The 18,357-nt window shown below is 56.3% G+C and overlaps 1 protein-coding gene across 1 annotated transcript; it reads left to right on the top strand.

Moving 5' to 3' along the window:
• The first annotated feature begins 5,259 nt into the window (after positions 1–5,259).
• Positions 5,260–17,438, top strand: AGT (angiotensinogen). Its single transcript, XM_082673369.1, has 5 exons — positions 5,260–5,535; positions 10,163–11,020; positions 14,040–14,307; positions 15,937–16,081; positions 16,747–17,438. Exons 2-5 carry the CDS (start codon positions 10,192–10,194, stop codon positions 16,936–16,938), a joined length of 1,434 nt encoding a protein of 477 aa, XP_082529495.1. The 5' UTR covers positions 5,260–5,535; positions 10,163–10,191; the 3' UTR covers positions 16,939–17,438.
• Positions 17,439–18,357: the final 919 nt, after the last annotated feature.

Below are 18,357 nucleotides of genomic sequence, written 5' to 3'. Positions count from 1 at the left end.
AGCAATGAGGACTCAGGAGGAGTGGAAACTGTCCTTGTCATAAACGGAAAACCTTGGACGTAGGACAGTGAGCCCCTCCCCATCCTCTGGTTCCAGTAAATGATGAGTTTAGTGGCCATGGGTCTTGCACAAGGCACGTTCATGGTCAAACAGTCTGGTCCGGGCAGAAACAAATCCCCTGTGAAACAATTAGTTTCTTCCTAGACGCAAAACTGGAAACCCAGTTCCTATGTCGACCCCTCCTTGTTTCCTTACCTCGTGCTAGCTGGTCCAAGCAGGATTGCCTCACATATATAAAGAAAGCACCTCCTTCTCTCCTGGTTTGGCTCTGTTTCCTTCACAGTAGGAGTCTGTGTGTGTTTGTCCCGTGACTGGCTGGTTGGTCAGGAGCTGGGAAGGTGGGGATTCTGGTTTAGATCAAGCTTCATCTCACAACCACAGAATAGACTTGAGCCACACAGACGTCAGCCCGAGGGGCACCTTCTGACCAGAATGTCACCGCGTCTGCCGACTGTATCCATGGCTGGGTTCCCGGTCCGACTCTGAGAGAAGCCTCCTCCACAGCCAGCGCTCACTTTCATTCAAGTCTTTATTTAGCCACAGATAAACTGTCCCCAACATCCACTGCTGGGATGAAAGCACAAGAAATAGCACCTATTGCAAAGAAGTTGTCCTAAATCTGACTGGGTCAGAAGTCTGTGGTTTGTTGGAAGTGGCTGCTCTTTCCAGGGATAATTTACATTCTTGATAAAATGCTCTAGCAATTTTCTAATTTATTTTAATGAGCTTAAAAGCCTCACTTAGAAAACCCACCCGTCTGATAGTCACCCTTGAAAGTTGATGAAGGGCCTTGAACCAATAAAAGGCAGACGTCCTTTTATTGCGTCCAGCCCAACAACGATTCTTTCCTTATTTTTCCCCTGTAACATGTCATCACCAAGAGAGAATTTTCTGCCTTGTTTTAGAGCCCCACTCCCCATGACAAGGCTGAAATGAACTTTGACATGGGTTGCGATCCCTGAGAAGCTGCTTCAAATATAATAAAAGATGTGTGATCGCGTGGCAGGCTCCCTCAGGGCTGAGGGGGGCCCTTGCCAAGCGGAGTTACGCCAGGGCAGGGTTTGCAGAAGCTCCCGGAGCAGCTGGAGGTGACCTGGGTCTGGGGGGGGGTGGGCACGGCTGAGGCTAGAGATGGGGAGGAGAGCATTTGGTCTGAGGGCTCAGAGGACTGGCCGCCCATCACAGGCAGGAGCTGGTCCAGGCTTGAACTGGGAAACCGGTGAGTCCACAAACAATAAGATGGATAGAGGGGGCAGGAGCAGCAGAGCCTGGACCCAGGGAAAGCCTGGAGAAGAGAGGAAGGAACTGGGCAACATGGTGTCTATTCCCCTCCAGCTGACAGAGAAGCTGGGGAACAGGCCGGGAGACAAAATTCTGGGTGACCCAGGGAGGCGACATGTGCACAGAAGAGACACGGGATGGGCAAACACCAGTCAATATGCCCAGCTCCCCACCACTACACACACCACAACACACACACACCCCCTACTGCACACGTACGTACACACAAAAACATACAAGCACCACACACATACATGTACACACCACACCACACATAAACACCACACACATACACACACCACACTACACCGTACACGTACATACAGTGCATACACACACACCCCACCACACACATCATGTACCACATCACACACACAGACCATCACATACCACACCCCACCCGCACCCAAACGTGTACACACGCGTCACACAATACCCACACACCACTCATATGTACACACATCATACATGTACACACACACACACCCCACATCCTGCTACACGCATACAGTGAGGAAACCTTGTGCCGGGCAGCAAGAGTGACCCCGTTACTAGATGGCCTTCCTAGACCTGGGATACTCCATAGGCAAGGGTCCTGGAGCTACTTGGACATCTGGTCAACCCCTGGTGCCACTTGGGGGATGAGTGCCCTGAAGGGGAAAAGCGGCTGCCAGGGGCCACACAGGTCATGGTCCTGCCACCCTGCCGGTCCCAGGCACCAGAGAGCTTGGAACACTTAGAGGAAGGTGCCCTGGAGCGTGGCTTGCGGGATCTAAGGGTGGCACTGTCGGGAGGCCCCTTCTAGTTCTGTGGTCCCAAGAGTCAACTCTTCACACCTCAGTTTTCCCACTGCTGTTGGGCCATTTCGAGATGATGCAGTAAAACCTAGTTACACACATATTTGGGGTTCAGGGCCCCTCCCCCAAATTCACTAGTTTAATAAAAACCTGTGCATGACGATTTGTCTAGATAGTGGATGTCTCCCACCACCTCTTGGTACTGTCATTTTTGTGAAACACTTGTGGTCCTTTTGAGAGCTGGGCTAGGACCCATTGCAATGCGCCATCAACAAGCACAATCTAGATTTTATCTGTAACGCCCAAACTAAGTGCTGAGGGGCAAGTGGGCTGCCCAGTGAGAGAGCACTCTTCTCAGCCCAGACCCTCCCCTGGGCTGGTGCATCTTTCCCTCAGGGCAGGGAAATCTGTGCGGCCAGGTGAGTTGACAGGTAGATAAGGGACTCCTAGGGCTAGAAGGGTGCTTGTGGTCACTCAGGGCAGAGAGAGGAGTGAGGGGCAGCTCCCAGCCCAGCAGGACAGAGACCTGCCCAGAGGACTATGTTGTCCCTTGGTCCGTCCTGTCTCTGAGAGAGTCGTAGACTGTTAGACATGGGTCCAGGTTGACCCCGGCCAGTGCAGGTCCGGGCCCCGCCAACACTGCTCCCGGGGCCACTCCCACTCATCCTCAAGGCCTTGCCCTGCCTTCTCCTTTCTCAAAGTGAGTCTGCCTGACCGTACAGCCTAGACCAGGCTTCCTGTTCTATCCTCAGGTTGCACACGACTCTTCTTCTTCCTAACATTTATCCCAACTGCAAATAAATCATTATTTATGCAATTACAGATTAATTTTGACACTTTGCAAAACTGTAGGTTTCATGAGGGTGGCGACTGTTTCCAGTTGTCACCTCAGAGATGAGTTCCATTCTTGGAATGTATTCTAATAGGTTTTCCGTAAATTGTTGTTGGGCAAATGAACAAAAGTGGTACAAAAAGAATGGGCGTTGGGGTCAGACAGACCTGGATTCCTTCTGGGTGACGTTTAGCAAATAGCTGAGCCTCTTTGGACCTCAGTTTTCTCTCCCTAGGTGGTGAGTAGAGTAAAATTTATACTGCAGCCATGTTGAAAGATTTATAAACCTGGCATGCAGCAACTGCTCCATAAATATTAATTCTTTCTTCCTTCTCTTTTAGAGTTGAGAATACAGAATAATGCCTCTTCTTTCATTATCACATTTCAATAAAAGAGGAGCTCACTGGACTTCCCTGGAGGTCCAGTGGTTAAGACTTCACCTTCCAGTGCAGGGGGTGTGGGTTCGATCCCTGGTCAGGGAGCTAAGATCCCACGTGCCTCGTGGCCAAGAAAACCAAAACAGCAAACAGAAGCAATATGGTAACAAATTCAATAAAGACTTTAAAAATGGTCCACATCAAAAAAAAATCTAAAAGAAAAAAAAAAAAAAGGAGCTCACAGTTCAATCTGCCCACTTCTCCTTCCACTGTCTTCTCAAACCATCTGAGCCTCGTCCCTCCCTCATCTTTCCCTGAGGTCACTCTCCAACTTGCCCATGGCCTCAACCCACCTCCTCTTGGCCTTTGACGAGCGCTAAAGGGTTAGTAAATGATTGATCAAAAATGCTTTGTGTGGACACATCTCAGTCCCCATGACTCTAAGCCATGTGACACCCTGCTCAGAAGACCTCTTTCAGGCTGTAACTCCTCACTTATCACAACTGCCCCCTGGCCTCTGGAACTCCACCTCAAGCTTCTTGCACTGCCCCCTTGGACCCCTCCTAGGCTGGCTGACTCCTATCCCATTCCCTCACCCCCTGGATTTCCCTAGCGGCTCCTCTCCTCACTTTGACTCTCCCTGGGTAAAACACCTCCTCCCACTGGCCTTGGATTACGTGCTGGTGGTGCACTTGTCTCCCGCGTCTGCGTCCCCAGCCTGGACCACCCTCTGGAGCGTCAGAACCGTCTCCCCAAGTGCTCAGCACTGGGTTCCGATAGAAACCTCAGAAGAAACCCATCCAAACTCAAACTCTGAGCAGTCCTTCCCCAGAGCTCTGGTACCTCCCGCGTCCCTCTCGGGGGTTATTGGTTTCATCGTTCTCTCAGGAGCCTCAGCTTGGGAACGTGATGCCTGTGCGTTCTTCGTCTTTCCTCCAGACCTCCTGTGACGGAATCGCTGTTAGAGTGAATTTTTTGAAGGAGAGGTCCAGCCGCATGCCCCCCGCTTTGCTCAGAGGTCTTCAATCCCTCCCCTCCGGGCATCGCCTCTACCCTCTGAAGTGGTCTTTGGGCTCTAACCAGCATCCTTTCTTCCCTCTCACTCACTTTACACAACCCAGACCCAGGCTGGCATCTTGTGTGTCAACTCCAGTTCCTGCAGACTTTGGCCTGAAACTCTGTGTCTGGGGAATTCTCGCCATCCCCGGGGGGGTGGGGGGCGCAGCCCAGGAGCAGCAGTAGTTTGGTTGCCATCACTGCCCCCCGCTTCCAGCCCCTGGGCTGGCTGGTGACCCCCAGACAAGCCCCATGCTTCCCTACCTCTGTTACTGTCATATCTGTCTCTACCCATGAAAAGCGCTTCTTTAACCTCCAAGCCCAACTTATTTATCCTTCAAGGTTTGACTCAAGTGACAGGGAGACCCCTGAGGCCTTCCCCAGCGTTGAGGGGTTGATCTGTCTCACAATCTGAAAGCACTTTGTGGGCACCTTCCCACTGTCTGAGTCTAGTTAGTGTCTAATGGTCTCCCCAGGTAAATCACAAGCTTCTAGAAGATGTTTTTGCTGGGTTGTGTGTTTCTCCCTGCGCCTGTCAGAGGTCCTCGCGTGGGATGGGCGCCCAGTGGCTATCTGGACAACGGCTGGGCCGCTCAAGGCCGTCGGGTCAGGCCACCCCCAGGCCACCTGAGCAGGGCTTTCCCCTTCCCGCTGCGCCCATGAGCCCGCACATTTTTGGGGCCTCTCAGAAGCACACCCCAAGTGGACTCCGGCCCAAGGCTTGGGGCGCTGGCCTCGGGCCATCACATCTGGGGGCCGAGACGCATCACACCACCACACGGACACTCCTGTGTCCCATAGCGACAGCCTCTGCTCAGGACAACTTCAGTGAATGTGTAACTCGACTGTGTACCGGCTCAGTCTGTCAGAGGCAACAGCGCGCATCGATCTCCCTGGCCTCCTGGACGGAGGCCCAGCATGAGAGTCGCCTGGCCTGGGGTCTGTCCCCCCAGGTGGGCAGCTGCCTGAGGCTCCCACCCCCATGGCCCGGCGCCGTGATGCAACCCCTCCCCCGAGCCTGAGCACAGGGCAGCCTGGGAACGGCACGGTCCCCACCCTTCAGACATAAATAGGGCCTCAGTGGCCCAGCCAGAGGAAGAGGCCACCCCTGTCTTGGGGACGAGAGCAAAAGGTAAGCGGGAGCCTTCTCCACACCTACCCCTCCCCAGCTCTCTCCCTGCGGGGGGCTTGTCCGCTGTGGGAAGAAAGCTGGGGCCTCTGCTGGGGGCAGGGGAAGAGCTGCTGGAAGGCCACCGCTAAACAGCACCCAGGACGCAGGCACCAGGGGCCAGTGGTGACCTGGGCTGTGGCGGACATTACCGCTGAAGACGCTGAGGCTGTCTCTTCCCCCAGGCCTAGGCAGTCCTTCCTCTGAGCCCACCCTGGGTCTCACCAGGGGACCTGCTCCCCTCAGCGACAGGCAGGCTGGCCGGGTCCTCCAGTCCCTCTGAGCAGGGCTGGGTCCTGCGGGGCTGACCTGGGAGAAGACTCACTGTGGTCAACAGTCCACTGGGTCCTCTTCTGGCCAGAGGGGCAGCAAGGCTTGTGCAGGCAGTGGAGCTGGGGGGAAGGGCAGACTCAGTGAGCCCGGGCTGTGTCCGCACAGGGCTCAGGGGAGTGGTGGCCTCGTCTCCTGTAGCTCTGTTGAGGCAGTGCTGGCTCTGGTCCCAGGCTCCCTGAGCCTTGGTTTGCTCATCTATAAAATGGAACCAATGGCAACGCCTGGCCTCCCTTGCTCAGGGACTGTGCTATAAATTAAGAGTGCTAATACAACCTGAAAGTGCTTCCTAAACTTTAGAATAAATGAAAAAGACACGGTCTTATTATTTTGGCTCACGTGTAGTATAGATTAGTGCTTAAGAGTGTGGACTGTGGAGTCAGGGGCTCTGGGTTTGAATACTAGGTCTGTCTCTTACTGGCTGTGTGACCTTGAGCAAGTCTCTGAACCTCTCTGTTCCTCTGCAAAACAGCACTAACCCATTCATTTAGCCACTACTTGCTGAGTACTTGTTGACACATTTGGGGGAATGTGGGACACATCCGTGAACAAAACAGAGCAAGAGCCTCACTCCTGTGGGATTTGCATTCATTGTTTAGCGTTGCAGTACACGCTAAACAGAAGAAATAAAAGAATAACTCAGTGATACAGAGTGTGGCAGGTGCCCAGTGGCATGGGGAAGGGAAAGGAGGGCAGGGGGAGTGAGTCCAGAGTGCCTGGCGTGTCGGGGCCAGTCGCAGCATGAGATCTGGCGGCGGCGAGGCGTGGGCAGGAAGGTAGGGCTGCTGTGAGGGTCGGAGGACGATCCTTGAAATCGCTACAACAGCGATCCTCCTTATACATGCCTTAGCTGCCGTCCTCTCCATTACCCTTACGCACGGGGCCCTGAGAAGTAGGGAAGCCTAGAAGGAGGGGCTGGTGAAGGGGGAGGCCAAGGACGGGTGGGTGGAAGAGAATGGAACCCAAGGAGAGGGTGTCAGGCCAGGCTGGCCGGGTGCCGACTTAGAACCGGGGCTGCGGCCACGGACCACAAGTGAGAGCCAGCGGCAGGCTCGGAAATCACCTGGAACGGTGCTGTGCCCCCGGGACCCTCAGGCCGGTCGCTGAAGGGGTGCCGCACGCTCGGGCCCCAGCGCTTTCCCCGGCGACCTGACTTGCTGTGGCCTTTTACATCCTTTTACACGAGACGTCGGCCGGCAACTTGGGCCGGCGTACCAGGAGGGCCTCTGAAGGGGGGAGAATCTTCTGTCCCTTGTTTCCGTGTCGTGTGGTTCCTCATGAGAACAGTGGGTTGTGTCAAATGCCTTGGAAGGAGGGGAGGCAGGGGCTGAGACCAGAGGTCAAAGTTCCCTTGGCAACCCGGCGCCTAGAGCAGGGCGAGCACACAACGCGTGGGGGCTGGATGCCAAGGGCAGTTGCAGTCAGCACGCCTGGGGCAGGAAAGCACGCTGACCGGCCGAGCATGGGTGTGCGGGAAGCGTCCAGGCCTCGAGGTGACCTGGAGGCGGAGGCGACGTCCCACAGCTCCAAGGAGGCCCAGGCCAGCTCTGGGAGGGCAGCGGGGTGGCGGGGTGGCGGGGGGGGAAGCTGAGCAGTAGCCTGGTAGCACAGCACACCCCTTCAGAACCACGAGGGAGGTGTCGTGTAAAAATGACTAGAACTGAATGAAGCCGTACAGGCGGCATTCGCCCTCTCAGTGAGAACCATCACAGAATAAACGGGCAGAGCTGCCCAGGGGCCTCCTCTCCCAGGGGTTCGGCCCACTGCCGTGCTCTTGGCCAGAGGTGAGGCTGGGGCAGGGTCGCAGGGCTCTTGAGCCCAAAGGGTGCTGGAGACTGTCCCGCCCGCCCCGGGTGACCCGTGTCTAGGGAGAGGCTCTAAACCATTGCGGCACATCCGTGTCGCCTGGCAGAACGCGACCCAGACCAGTGAAATCGGGCTGTTGGTGGGTGGGGCTTGGCGGGGTGACAGAGCTCCTCGGGGATTCCACTCGCAGGGAAGAGGGAGCTGGTGTGGGGTTGACGCAGGTGAGGGATGCCTGGGCTTCCCCGGGCTGAGCCCACGGTGCTTCGTCCCAGCTGCATGTTGAGACCACTGGGAGACTAAAATCCCCTCCCCAGACCCCTCCCCAGGGCCACTTAGCTAGCATCTCTGGTGGGGAGGCCCCGGGCTTCATACTTTCTAAGGCTTCCCGGGTGAGTCCCCTGAGAACTGGGGGAGAGTAAGGTAGGTTGGAATCGGTTGTCTGTTCCATCCTTGCTGTATGACCTTGGGAACATTTCTCCACACCTTAGAACTCCCCTTTGTGTGTCTGCAAAGGAGGGAAAGAATTCCTTCCTTACGCGATCGTGTAACGGTTAGATAGGATGATCTATGGGAAAGGGCTTTGGTGAACTGTCACGTACCAAATGTAAGGTCTCCTTTCTTAGATTATACACCAGAGCTGGGAAACGAGCTGGATTGCTCTTGCCAGGCTGATTTATAACAGGAAGAACCTCTGTGTGTGTTAGTCTTGTACTCCAAGCTGGTGTACCCTACCCTGGGGCTTGGAGGCCCACAAAGACCTGCCGTCTGCCCCACGTTTTGTTCTCTGGGGAAAACTGATAGCCATAACCATGTGGGCATATTAGTGCCGTGGGCTGCCACGAGTACCACACGCTGGGGTCTTAAACAACGGAAATCTATTTTCTCCTGATTCTGGAGGCTGGAAGTCCGAGATCAAGATGTTGGCAGGGGTGGCTTCTTCTGAGGCCTCTCTCCTTGGCCTGCAGGCGGTCAGTCTCCTGGCCGCCTTCTTGTATTTTCGAGTAGTCCTCCCTGTCTGTGTTTTAATCTCCTCTTCGTATAAGGACACCAGTCAGATTGGATTAGGGCCACCCTGATGGCCTCATTTAACCTACACTACTTCTTTAAAGACTCTGTCTCCAAATATAGTCACTTTAAAATATATTTTTTAAAATATTTATTTATTTTTATTTTTTTGTTTTGGCCGCGTCGGGTCTGAGTTGCGGCACGTGGGATCTTTCGTTGTGGCGAGCGGGCTTCTCTCTAGTCACGGTGCGTGGGCTTAGTTGCCCTGCAGCACGTGGGATCTTAGTTCCCCGACCAGGGATCGAACCTGCGTCCCCTGCACTGAGAGTCGGATTCTTAACCACTGGACCACCAGGGAAGTCCCTAAATATAGTCACACTTTGAGGCACTGGGGCTCAGGACTTTGTTGACGAAAATAATCGATAAACAATCTATATTAGGAATAGAAAACTCTTTGATTTGAGCCAAACTGGGGACTATAGCAGGGAGACACGGATACAGGAAGCACTTGAATTGGGTTCCACCAGGCAACAAAATAGAGGAGGATTGTAAAGGCAAAAACTGCAAAATTACATAAGCTGTTGGTCAAGAATTAGGACGGGCACTGGCGAGAAGTAAGGGTGTTTGTTTAGCAAGGATTGGTTGGGGTCCAAAAAGGTTGCATAGTTACAAGGGGAGACCTTGAGACCATAAGGCTGCAGCTGGCCCCTGCTAGCTGATAGGATTTTGAGAATGGCTGGTGGTGTCCTTGAGTCTGATAGCGTTCAGAAAATTCAAGTTCTCAGTGATGCAGGAACATGTCTGAAACCACAACTGCAGTGGCCACCCAGCTCCACTTTGGATAAGCCAGAATGACTTCCCCATACCTCAGTATGTAAACATGTCTCCCATCAACTTCAACATTTGGATTTTTTAATTTTTGCATAAATATCATGATACTTTTTTACTCAAAGTGTTCCTTTAAAAATAAGTTAAAATGTTTCCAGATTACTCTTCTGTTAAACATGTAATTATGACCAAAGCATCATATCACTAATTAGCACAAGGTAAAAATAATACAAGCCACTCACATATTCTTGAAGAAAAATGCTTGCGATATTTTGTGAAAACATTTGTTTACATTTTTTACTTGACTTCATGAGCCATTTCATATTTTTTCTTTAAAATCTACAAATGTCTTCATATTCAGGCATCCTCACCACTCTAAAATGTAAACAAAACAAAACCCAAACCCAGCCCCCAAATAAAACCCCACGAAAGCACGACTCAGCCCACGACAGTGCGGTTTGCACCGGGATCATATACATAGATATTTTCCGCAGAGCTCTGAACCACTTCCTCTCCGACATTTGTTAAGACATGGAGGGATTTCTCCTGTGCTGACTGGTTGTAGGGAATACGGCTAGAGGGCATTCAATAATCCTCTTTCACCCTTCACAAAATATTTCAGGGTCCGCAGAAGTGAGCACCCCGTCAGAGATGGTTCCTGCTGGCCTGAGCCTGGGGGCCTCCGTCCTTTGCCTCTTGGCCTGGGCTCGCCTGGCCCCTGCAGACCGGGTGTATATACACCCCTTCCACCTCCTTGTTTACAGCAAGAGCAGCTGTGACCAGCTGGAGAAACCCAGGGCGGAGTCGCCCCCAGACCCAACCTTCACACCTGTCCCGATTCAGGCCAAGTCGTCCGCCGTGGACGAGCAGGCCCTGCGGGAGCAGCTGGTTCGAGCCACCCAGCAGCTGGAGGCCGAAGAGCGGCTGCGGGCCGTGAAGGTGGGGGTGTTGCTCAACTTCATGGGCTTCCACATGTACAAGATGCTGAGCGAGACACGGAGCGCGGCCAGCGGGGCTGTGCTCTCCCCGGTGGCTCTCTTTGGCACCCTGACCTCTTTCTACCTGGGGGCCTTGGACCCCACGGCCAGCAGACTACAGGCGTTCCTGGGCGTCCCGGGGGAGGATCAGGGCTGCACCTCCCGGCTGGATGGTCACAAGGTCCTCTCCGCCCTGCAGACCATCCAGGGCCTCCTGGTGGCCCAGGGCGGGGCCGGCAGCCAGGCCAGGCTGCTCCTGTCCACGGTGGTCGGGCTGTTCACGGCCCCTGGCCTGCGCCTGAAGCAGCCATTCGTGCAGGGCCTGTCTTTCATCTCCCCTGTCACCCTCTCCCGCTCGCTAGACTTGTCCACGGACCCAGATCTCGCTGCTGAGAAGATCAACAGGTTCATGCAGGCTGTGACGGGGTGGGAGATGGGCAGGCCCCTGACAGGGGTCAACCCAGACAGCACCCTGCTCTTCAACACTTACGTCCACTTCCAAGGTAAGGCCAGCCCTCGCGGGGGCTCTGCCCCCGGCCGGTGCAGGAGGGTGGCAGGTCTTTGTCTGTACGGACTTCGTGTCCGACGTCTCAGTTCAGCTGAGCAGGGCTGGGCCTGGAGAGGGGCAGGGTAGCAGATGTGGAGAAGTACCTGGGGCCGCCCTCACGGAGGACGCAGTGGCTGCCCCACTGGGCTCCGTGGATGGGCACTGGCCGAGCCTCCGCCTCCCCCGTTGCTGCCCTACTATGTGCAGCTACTGCACTGCATCCTTTTACTTTCATCACTGAATCCCCTCGTGACGCGGTGAGAGGTGTGATTTGCCTTCGTTTACCAGTGAGGAAACAGACTCAGAGAAACAAAGGGACCGGTCTCAGGTTCTAAACTCACGTCTCGTGGCCGTGGCCCAGCTCCACGCTCAGAAGGGACGGGTTCCTGTCTGTTGAGAAGATCAAGGGCTCTCGTCCTTGAGAAGGTCACTGTCCCATGCAAAAATAACCAGTTTGCTTACATCACTTTCATACTGAGAGAGGTTATCACCAAAAAAAATGCCTAAGACACAGGCTGTTCATTCATTCGAAAACAATCGTTGAGGATGTAGTACTTGTAGGACTCTGAGCTGGCGCCTCAGAGGGGACAAGCAGGGAGGCTGCACAGGCCCCGCCCCCAGCTTGCTGACTGTGGTTTACCAGAAAGCTGGATCCCCCGGACCAGTGCCTCAGCCCCAGAGCTGCAGGTAAGGCGCTCTGGGAAGGCGGCCCGGGGCTCAGCGCACTCGGCGAGGGGCGTCACCTGGGAGAGGACAGAAGGAAGGCCTGGGAAGTGGCACAAGGCTGCCAAGGTCAGGGCAAGGAACCAGAACAGGAGTGGCTTTGTTTGGCCTGAGCTCAGAAGGAGAGAATGGGAGTGTTAGGCAAGGCCACAAAGATGGGTCAGGGCCAGACTTTGAGACTTTGGATGTGATGCTGGGAGTTTGGAGCTGTGGGTGTCTGGGAGCTGAGTGGCAGACTTTCTGCGCAGAGGTCATCCCTGGCCTGCACTGTGGGGACTGGAGGCTGGGAGAGTGGTTGGAAGGTTACGCAATCGCCCGGCAAACTCTCCTGGGAGCAGGCCCTGAGGTCTCGGCTCTGTGAACGGAGGAGCGGGCTGAGGAGGGCTGCGCGTGAGGTGCTATCGGGACCTGCAACCTAGCAGAGCCGAGAGACAAGGAAGGCGGTCGGAGGGCAGGGCTGTGGGGACAGGCGAAGGCTGAACAGAGCGCGGTCCTTTCCTTACTCTGACAATATCCTGGAAGGCTGAAAATCTACAAAGAAAAGGCCTCCAGCCTGCCTTTGGGAGCAGGGGGAAGGCGCTAACCCCAGGAGGGCGCAGGTCCCCGCGCTGACAGGTCCCGGGAGCAGAGTCCAGGCCGGGGCCATGCAGCCAGGGGTGGCCGCACCCCATGGAGGGTGGAGGGGGCCTGTGAGCTCGGCCCGCCATCCCTAAGAGGAGCCTGGGAGGAGAGCTTAATGCGAAAGGCCTGCCCCCCAAAGGCAGAGCCAGAGAGCCACTGGCGCCAGAAAGGGCCTCACCAGTTTCCCTAACCTGGCGCGATGTCCTTAATCTCTGGATGAGGACAGGGTGCTGTGTTCTTCAGTCACGCCGAGAGTAGCGGGCAGCCACCTTCGTTTCAGACTCCCGTATCTTTTTTGGAGGCAGCATCCTTCTTTGCCTTTTAGTTTGTTGGTGCAAAAAATTTAGTCCTTCTTTCCCTACACACTAACCAGCCGCCTGCCAGGTCTGTGGGCCGGCGTGGAGGTGCCCTGGGGAGCCAGAGGACGGACACCGCAGCTCCTCGTGAGCAGCCCTCCCGAAGCCGAGCTTGTCTGTACACACAGGGCTCCAAGGGTGGAGGATAGGGCTGGGTGCCCTGGCCACTCCCTCCTCACAGACCCAGGCTCCCTGTCCCCAGCTCCCTCACCCCTTTCCTTGGAGACCTCGGGCTCAATGAGAAGGGACCGCTGACTCATTTAAGTCACCTCTGCTCGGATCTCCCAAGTGCCAGGTGCCCCAGGGCCACTCTGCGATGGGCTCATCTCTCAACCTCACCTGTTCTCCCAGGGACAACCACACTGGGCCGTTCAAGGGCACTGGGATGACCGCAGAGGGAGGGATGTGCTGGTGCGCCCCCAGGTGCCAGCGCCTTCAGCGAGCTGCTCAGCAACAGCTCAGCTCCGCAAGCCCCATGCCACAGCCCGCCCCGGGGGTGGCAGGGGGCAGGGAGGGCTCGGCCCCTTCAGGGCGCAGCACACAGGTAGCACGTAGCACTTCCGCTCACACCCACTGGTCACCGGATCATCTGTCCGTCCCCAGCAGCACCGAGAAACGTGGAACGATTCCGTATGCTGGTGGAACGGTGGACACGCCTTGAGCGTCTGTCCAAACCTGTAAAACGTCCAGCACCAGGCGTGAACTGTGTGAACTCTGGAACCCTGGGTGACGATGATGTGGCCACATCGGTTCCTCAGTGTTACCCAACGTACCGTCTAGCGGGGATGCTGGTTGTAGGGGGGCTGTGTGCTGGGGAGGGGGGAGTAGCGGACATACAGGAAAGACCTGCACTTTTCTCGTAATTTTGCCGTGAACCTAAACGGCTCTAAGAAATAAAGTGGTTCTTCTGGTTTGTTGTTTGTTTTTTAAAGTGAGCGTGGCAGAGCCCAGGCTTGGGGCCAGGACAGCTCTGGGTCTGAGTTTACCTGGTTACTAGCGCAGTAGGGTCCTCGAGCTCAGCTCCTTTGTGGGCCTCAGGTTGGGGCCTGGTGTGGACTACGCCTTCAACAGTGGCAGTTGGTGGATTTTGCAGGAGGAAGAATTGATGGTCAGGGGTCCTGGGGCTGAACTTCGGGGGCCAGGAAAGTGCAGAGCAGCCTGGGCTGGGGAAGGGGAGGGGGAGGGGAGGGGAGGGGAAGGGGGTCTGCGGCCCAGCCCTGCCCCACGCCTTCCCTCTCCTGACTCTTCCCTTCCTGTCTCCTGCCGGGTCCCCAGGAAAGATGAAGGGGTTCTCCCTGCTGCCGGGGCTCCAGGAGTTCTGGGTGGACAACACCACCTCCGTGTCGGTCCCTATGCTCTCCGGCATCGGCACCTTCCACTACTGGAGCGACACCCAGAACAACCTCTCCGTGACCCGCGTGCCCCTCAGCGCCAATGCCTGCCTGCTGCTCATCCGGCCGCACCACGCTCCCGACTTGTGGCAGGTGGAGGCCCTCACCTTCCAGCACAACTTCCTGACCCTGATGAAGAATCTCTCTCCCCGGTACGGCTCCGGGAAACTGCTTGGACCCTCCTGGGCTGCGCCCCTGGAGTGGGGAGCTGCATGGACGGCTCTGCCCGGGCGGTGGGGGGCATGGGTGGCCACGGGCGCGGTGTGGGCCGAGCCCTGGGCGCCCAGCGGGTAGGGTGGCGATGGTGCCTGAGCGCCCTCCACCCACCAGTGCACCCTCCATCCGTGGACCCAGCTCTCTGGGTCCCTCTCTGGGTGCAGGAGAGGCAGGGGAGGAGGCCCGCTTTTCCCCATGCTTCCATTCACCCGCAGGCTTGGGCGGCCCACGGTCAGTACTCCCTCTGAGAGGGGACCTTTGCCGTGTGTGATCCGCTGCATTCCAACAGCTTCCTGGGGGCTGACTTTCCAGGAGCCCTGGGACCCCTTCAAGAGCCCTGGGAGTAGGCGGGCTTTCTCGGGGTGCTGCTCTTGACTCCAGGACTCCCCTAGTTTGCTGCCTGGGTCATCTGTTCCTCTTTCCTACTGCGACTGGGGCATCAGACTTGCTTACGTATCAGGCCCAGAGCAGCGGGTCCAGATTCTGAGACAGGCACCAAGGGGCACAGAGGGCCTCCTGAGGTCAACTCTTTTTAAGTCATTTTTTAAAAACTGTGGTAAACACATAACATAGAATTTACCACCCGAGCCATTTTATAGTGTATATCTCTGTGGCATCAATACCTTCACGTTTTTGTGCTACCGACCATCTGTCTCCGGAAACTTTTCATCTTCCCAAACTGAAGCTCTGTCCCCATTAATCACTAACAACTCCTCATTTCCCCTCGCTGCAGCCCCTGGCGACCACCCTTCTACTTTGTCTCTATGAACTCGACTCCTCTGCGTACCTCCTATAAGTGGTATCACATAGTATTTGTTCTTTCGTGTTGGGCTTATTTCACGGAGCATAATGTCCTCAAGCCTCATGCATGTTGCATCACGTGTCAGAATGTCCTTCCTCTTTGGGGCTGGGTAGTATTCCAGTGTGGTATCTGCCACGGTCTGTTTATCCAGCCATCCGCTGATGGACACCTGGGTCACTTCCACCTTTTGGCTGTTGTGAATAGCGCTGCTCTGGACATGGGTGTACTGTCAACCCTGTAAGGGTCTGGTGCATAGCTGGAAACATCTATGGACTCTCAGCGTTGCCCAAGGAAGGCAGAGGTAGTACATGGAGGTGAACTGACTTGACCTAAGTGACATGCCCAGCACAGAGGCTGACATCGTACCCTCTCCCCCTCCCACGGGGAGCTCACCACTGAAAGGTAGTAAGACACGACACGTTATTCTAGAGGACAGCGTTTTAAAATTAACCAACGAGTATGCTTTCAATGCAGCCAACCTAAAAAAGGAGTAGAAAAAAGAATAGACAGCTATTCACATCAACCCCCAGAGAGCACCGTTGTTAAATACTGAACATCCCTCCCACAGAATTTCAAAGAAAATGAAGGTTTTTTAAATTGTATTTGTTGCTGAAAATTTTCCCGAGACACCCTAGCTGGGTGAGGCTAGCAAACGCCCCCTCATTCGGGGACACATGCCACCCGGCTTCCCGGGTCTTCCGTGAGTCCGGTGTGGCCTGGGGCCTCACAGCTGGAGCTTGGTAACCATGTGTCATCTCCCCAGGGCCATCCGCCTGACCATGCCCCAGCTGACACTGAAAGGGTCCTACGACCTGCAGGACCTGCTTGCCCAGACCAAGCTGCCCGCCCTGCTGGGCGCTGAGGCAAACCTGGGCAAAATCAGCGATGCCAACCTCAGAGTTGGAAAGGTACCGTGCCGCCGGCGTCTGTGCCTGACGTGGGCTCTGTGTTCCCGGAGTCAGGAGGCACGGGTGGGAGGGACACTGAGGTGGCCCGGGGGTGGGAGGAGAGAGAGGAGGGTGTGGCCGGGCGGCTGGGGGCCCAGGGTGGCAGAGAAGTGACCGGAGCTCTCTTGGGGCTTGCCAAGGACAGCTGGAGAGCCGCAAACCTCTCCCCACCACGTGCTCTGGGCTCTGTCCCACCTGCCCAGCCTCGGGTCCTCCCCAGATCCTACAGCAGGGTCGGGACGGGGACCCGGAGACTAGTGCCTCTAGGCCGGCTGCTGGCCCTGCCACACGGCTCCTGGCTTCAGGGACGCACTTAGCAGCAGATGGACGGTCCTGGGGCACAGGGGGCGATGGACGCCCGCAACCGAGAAATGCCTGCACGCTGGGAGGGAGGGGAGGCCGGGTGGCTCACAGTCCTGGGCCCGGAGCCCTCTGCGCTGAGTTCGCAGAGAGAAGCACCTGCCCGGGACAGCAGGGAAAGGTGGAGACGGGCGGGTTTGGGGGACACTTTGGGGAGGAGCCGTCACATGGTGTGAGTCAGGCCGAGGGAGGGCGGGCAGGCTGGAGAGCGGTCCTCCCCCAGGCCCGGGCCTTCAGGAGCAACCCCCAGGCTTGCTGCTTTGCAGGTGCTGAACAGCGTTCTCTTTGAGCTAAAAGCAGACGAGGGAGAGCAGCCCACGGAGTCTGCACCACAGCCAGCTGGGCCCGAGGTCTTGGAGGTGACCCTGAACAGCCCATTCCTGTTGGCCGTCTTGGAGCGAGACTCGGCTGCCCTGCACTTCCTGGGCCGCGTGTCCAACCCGCTGAGCGCTGCGTGAGGCCCGCTGCCGTGTGTCACCGCCGGTGTCACCACCCGTCCCCGTTCTCTTCCACGGCGTCCACCTGGGGCCGAGAGTGGCCGCTCCTCCTGGGAAACGCGCGCTGTGTACAATGAGCATCCTTCTCAGGTGGCTGGGGGGATGCAGGGCCATGAGCCCGTGTTCGGTACAGGCCACTGCTCCTGAAAGAGCTTGAACACACCAGCTTGTTTTTGAAACCCAAAATGGTTTCCTTTTTCATCGAGGACAGAAATCGGGCTTTAAAATTAAAACGTCCCTTTCTCATTGCCCCAGGCTCACCTTTGGCTTACTGAGTGTGACGATGACCTGCAAGTGGTCCATGATGCGTTCCTTTCTCGGGGTTTCTCAGCTTTTCTTTCCCCTGATACTTGTGGTTTTTGAAAAACACATTACGAAAAACAACACAAGCGTCTGAATGTACGTTAGACTGTAATCCCATGGCTGGCTATCACTGCGGTGTTAATAAATGTCTTGCAACAGTAAGCAAAAATGAAAACCTCTTTCACTCAGCAGCAGCAGCGGGACTAATGTGTGCAAGGCAGCTGACAGGCTGTACTGACAAAAGGGCCTTTTCGGCCTTGGAGCCGTGTCTGGACGGGGCTTTCGTGGAAGGCACAGGCTGTCCTCGCCTCATCTGGACAAGTTCCAGGTGCGCAGACCAGCTGCGCGGAGCCCGCTGGGAAGTACCGGGCGGCAGACAGCCAGGCCCTTCCTCCCGGACACGTCCCGGGATTGCTGCTTACAGAGGCTGGGCTCGGAAGGTGGAGAGAGAAACCTTCACCCGTGAACGTGGGCACATCCCTCTCCGTCTGCTGAGTGCCTGCCTGTCCCCCACTTTCTAAGTCTCAGGCAGAGCCCGAGAGGCAGGTGGGCCCTCGCAGGCTGGCCCATGCTGCTCGCCCCGAACTGTGAAATGCACGCAGAGCACCTTCAGTCCCTGCCTTCCATGAACACTGAAAGGACTAAGCTGTCTTGAAGTGTGGCCACTACCCATAAGGGCCAAGGAGCAGGGGAGGGAGCCGGAGGCTCGAGGGCTGGGAGTGGACGGCGTCTTTGCTCTGCTTGTAGGAGCTGCCCCGCCCACCCCAGACTGGGCCCCTGCATCCGCTCCAAGGGCCCGGCTCTTCCGGACGGAACTGTGGCAACGGGGTGGGCGTCTGCTCCTCCGACCACCGAGGCCGGCAGGGGACAGCAGCTCAGCTTCTCTCCTGAGAAGAAGCCCCCCTCTGTAGTCTAAACACCTCTCCCCAGTTTCAATGTCAGGGGAGACCGCTGTCCTTCCCAGCCGTCTAGTCTGCTGCGCCGGGCACATGAGAGGCATCCCAGAGATGGGCGGCAGGGCAGGAAGCCCAGCTCCAACACTTACGAACTGCTGTGTGCCCCAGATCCAGTTACTTT

This window comes from Grampus griseus (assembly GCF_964374135.1).
Source record: "Grampus griseus genome assembly, chromosome: 16".
In the NCBI taxonomy this organism is placed as follows: Eukaryota; Metazoa; Chordata; class Mammalia; order Artiodactyla; family Delphinidae; genus Grampus; species Grampus griseus.
The sequence above is the reverse complement of the archived record's forward strand: the minus strand, read 5'-3'. Positions and strand labels throughout refer to the sequence as shown.

What these genes read in the sequence shown, in the direction of transcription:
- AGT (XM_082673369.1), top strand. Translation starts at nt 10,192, where the DNA reads ATGGTTCCTGCTGGCCTGAGCCTGGGGGCCTCCGTCCTTTGCCTCTTG. An exon ending in CACTTACGTCCACTTCCAAG is followed by an intron (nt 11,021 to 14,039) that starts GTAAGGCCAGCC and finishes CCGGGTCCCCAG; the next exon opens with GAAAGATGAAGGGGTTCTCC. An exon ending in CCAACCTCAGAGTTGGAAAG is followed by an intron (nt 16,082 to 16,746) that starts GTACCGTGCCGC and finishes GCTGCTTTGCAG; the next exon opens with GTGCTGAACAGCGTTCTCTT.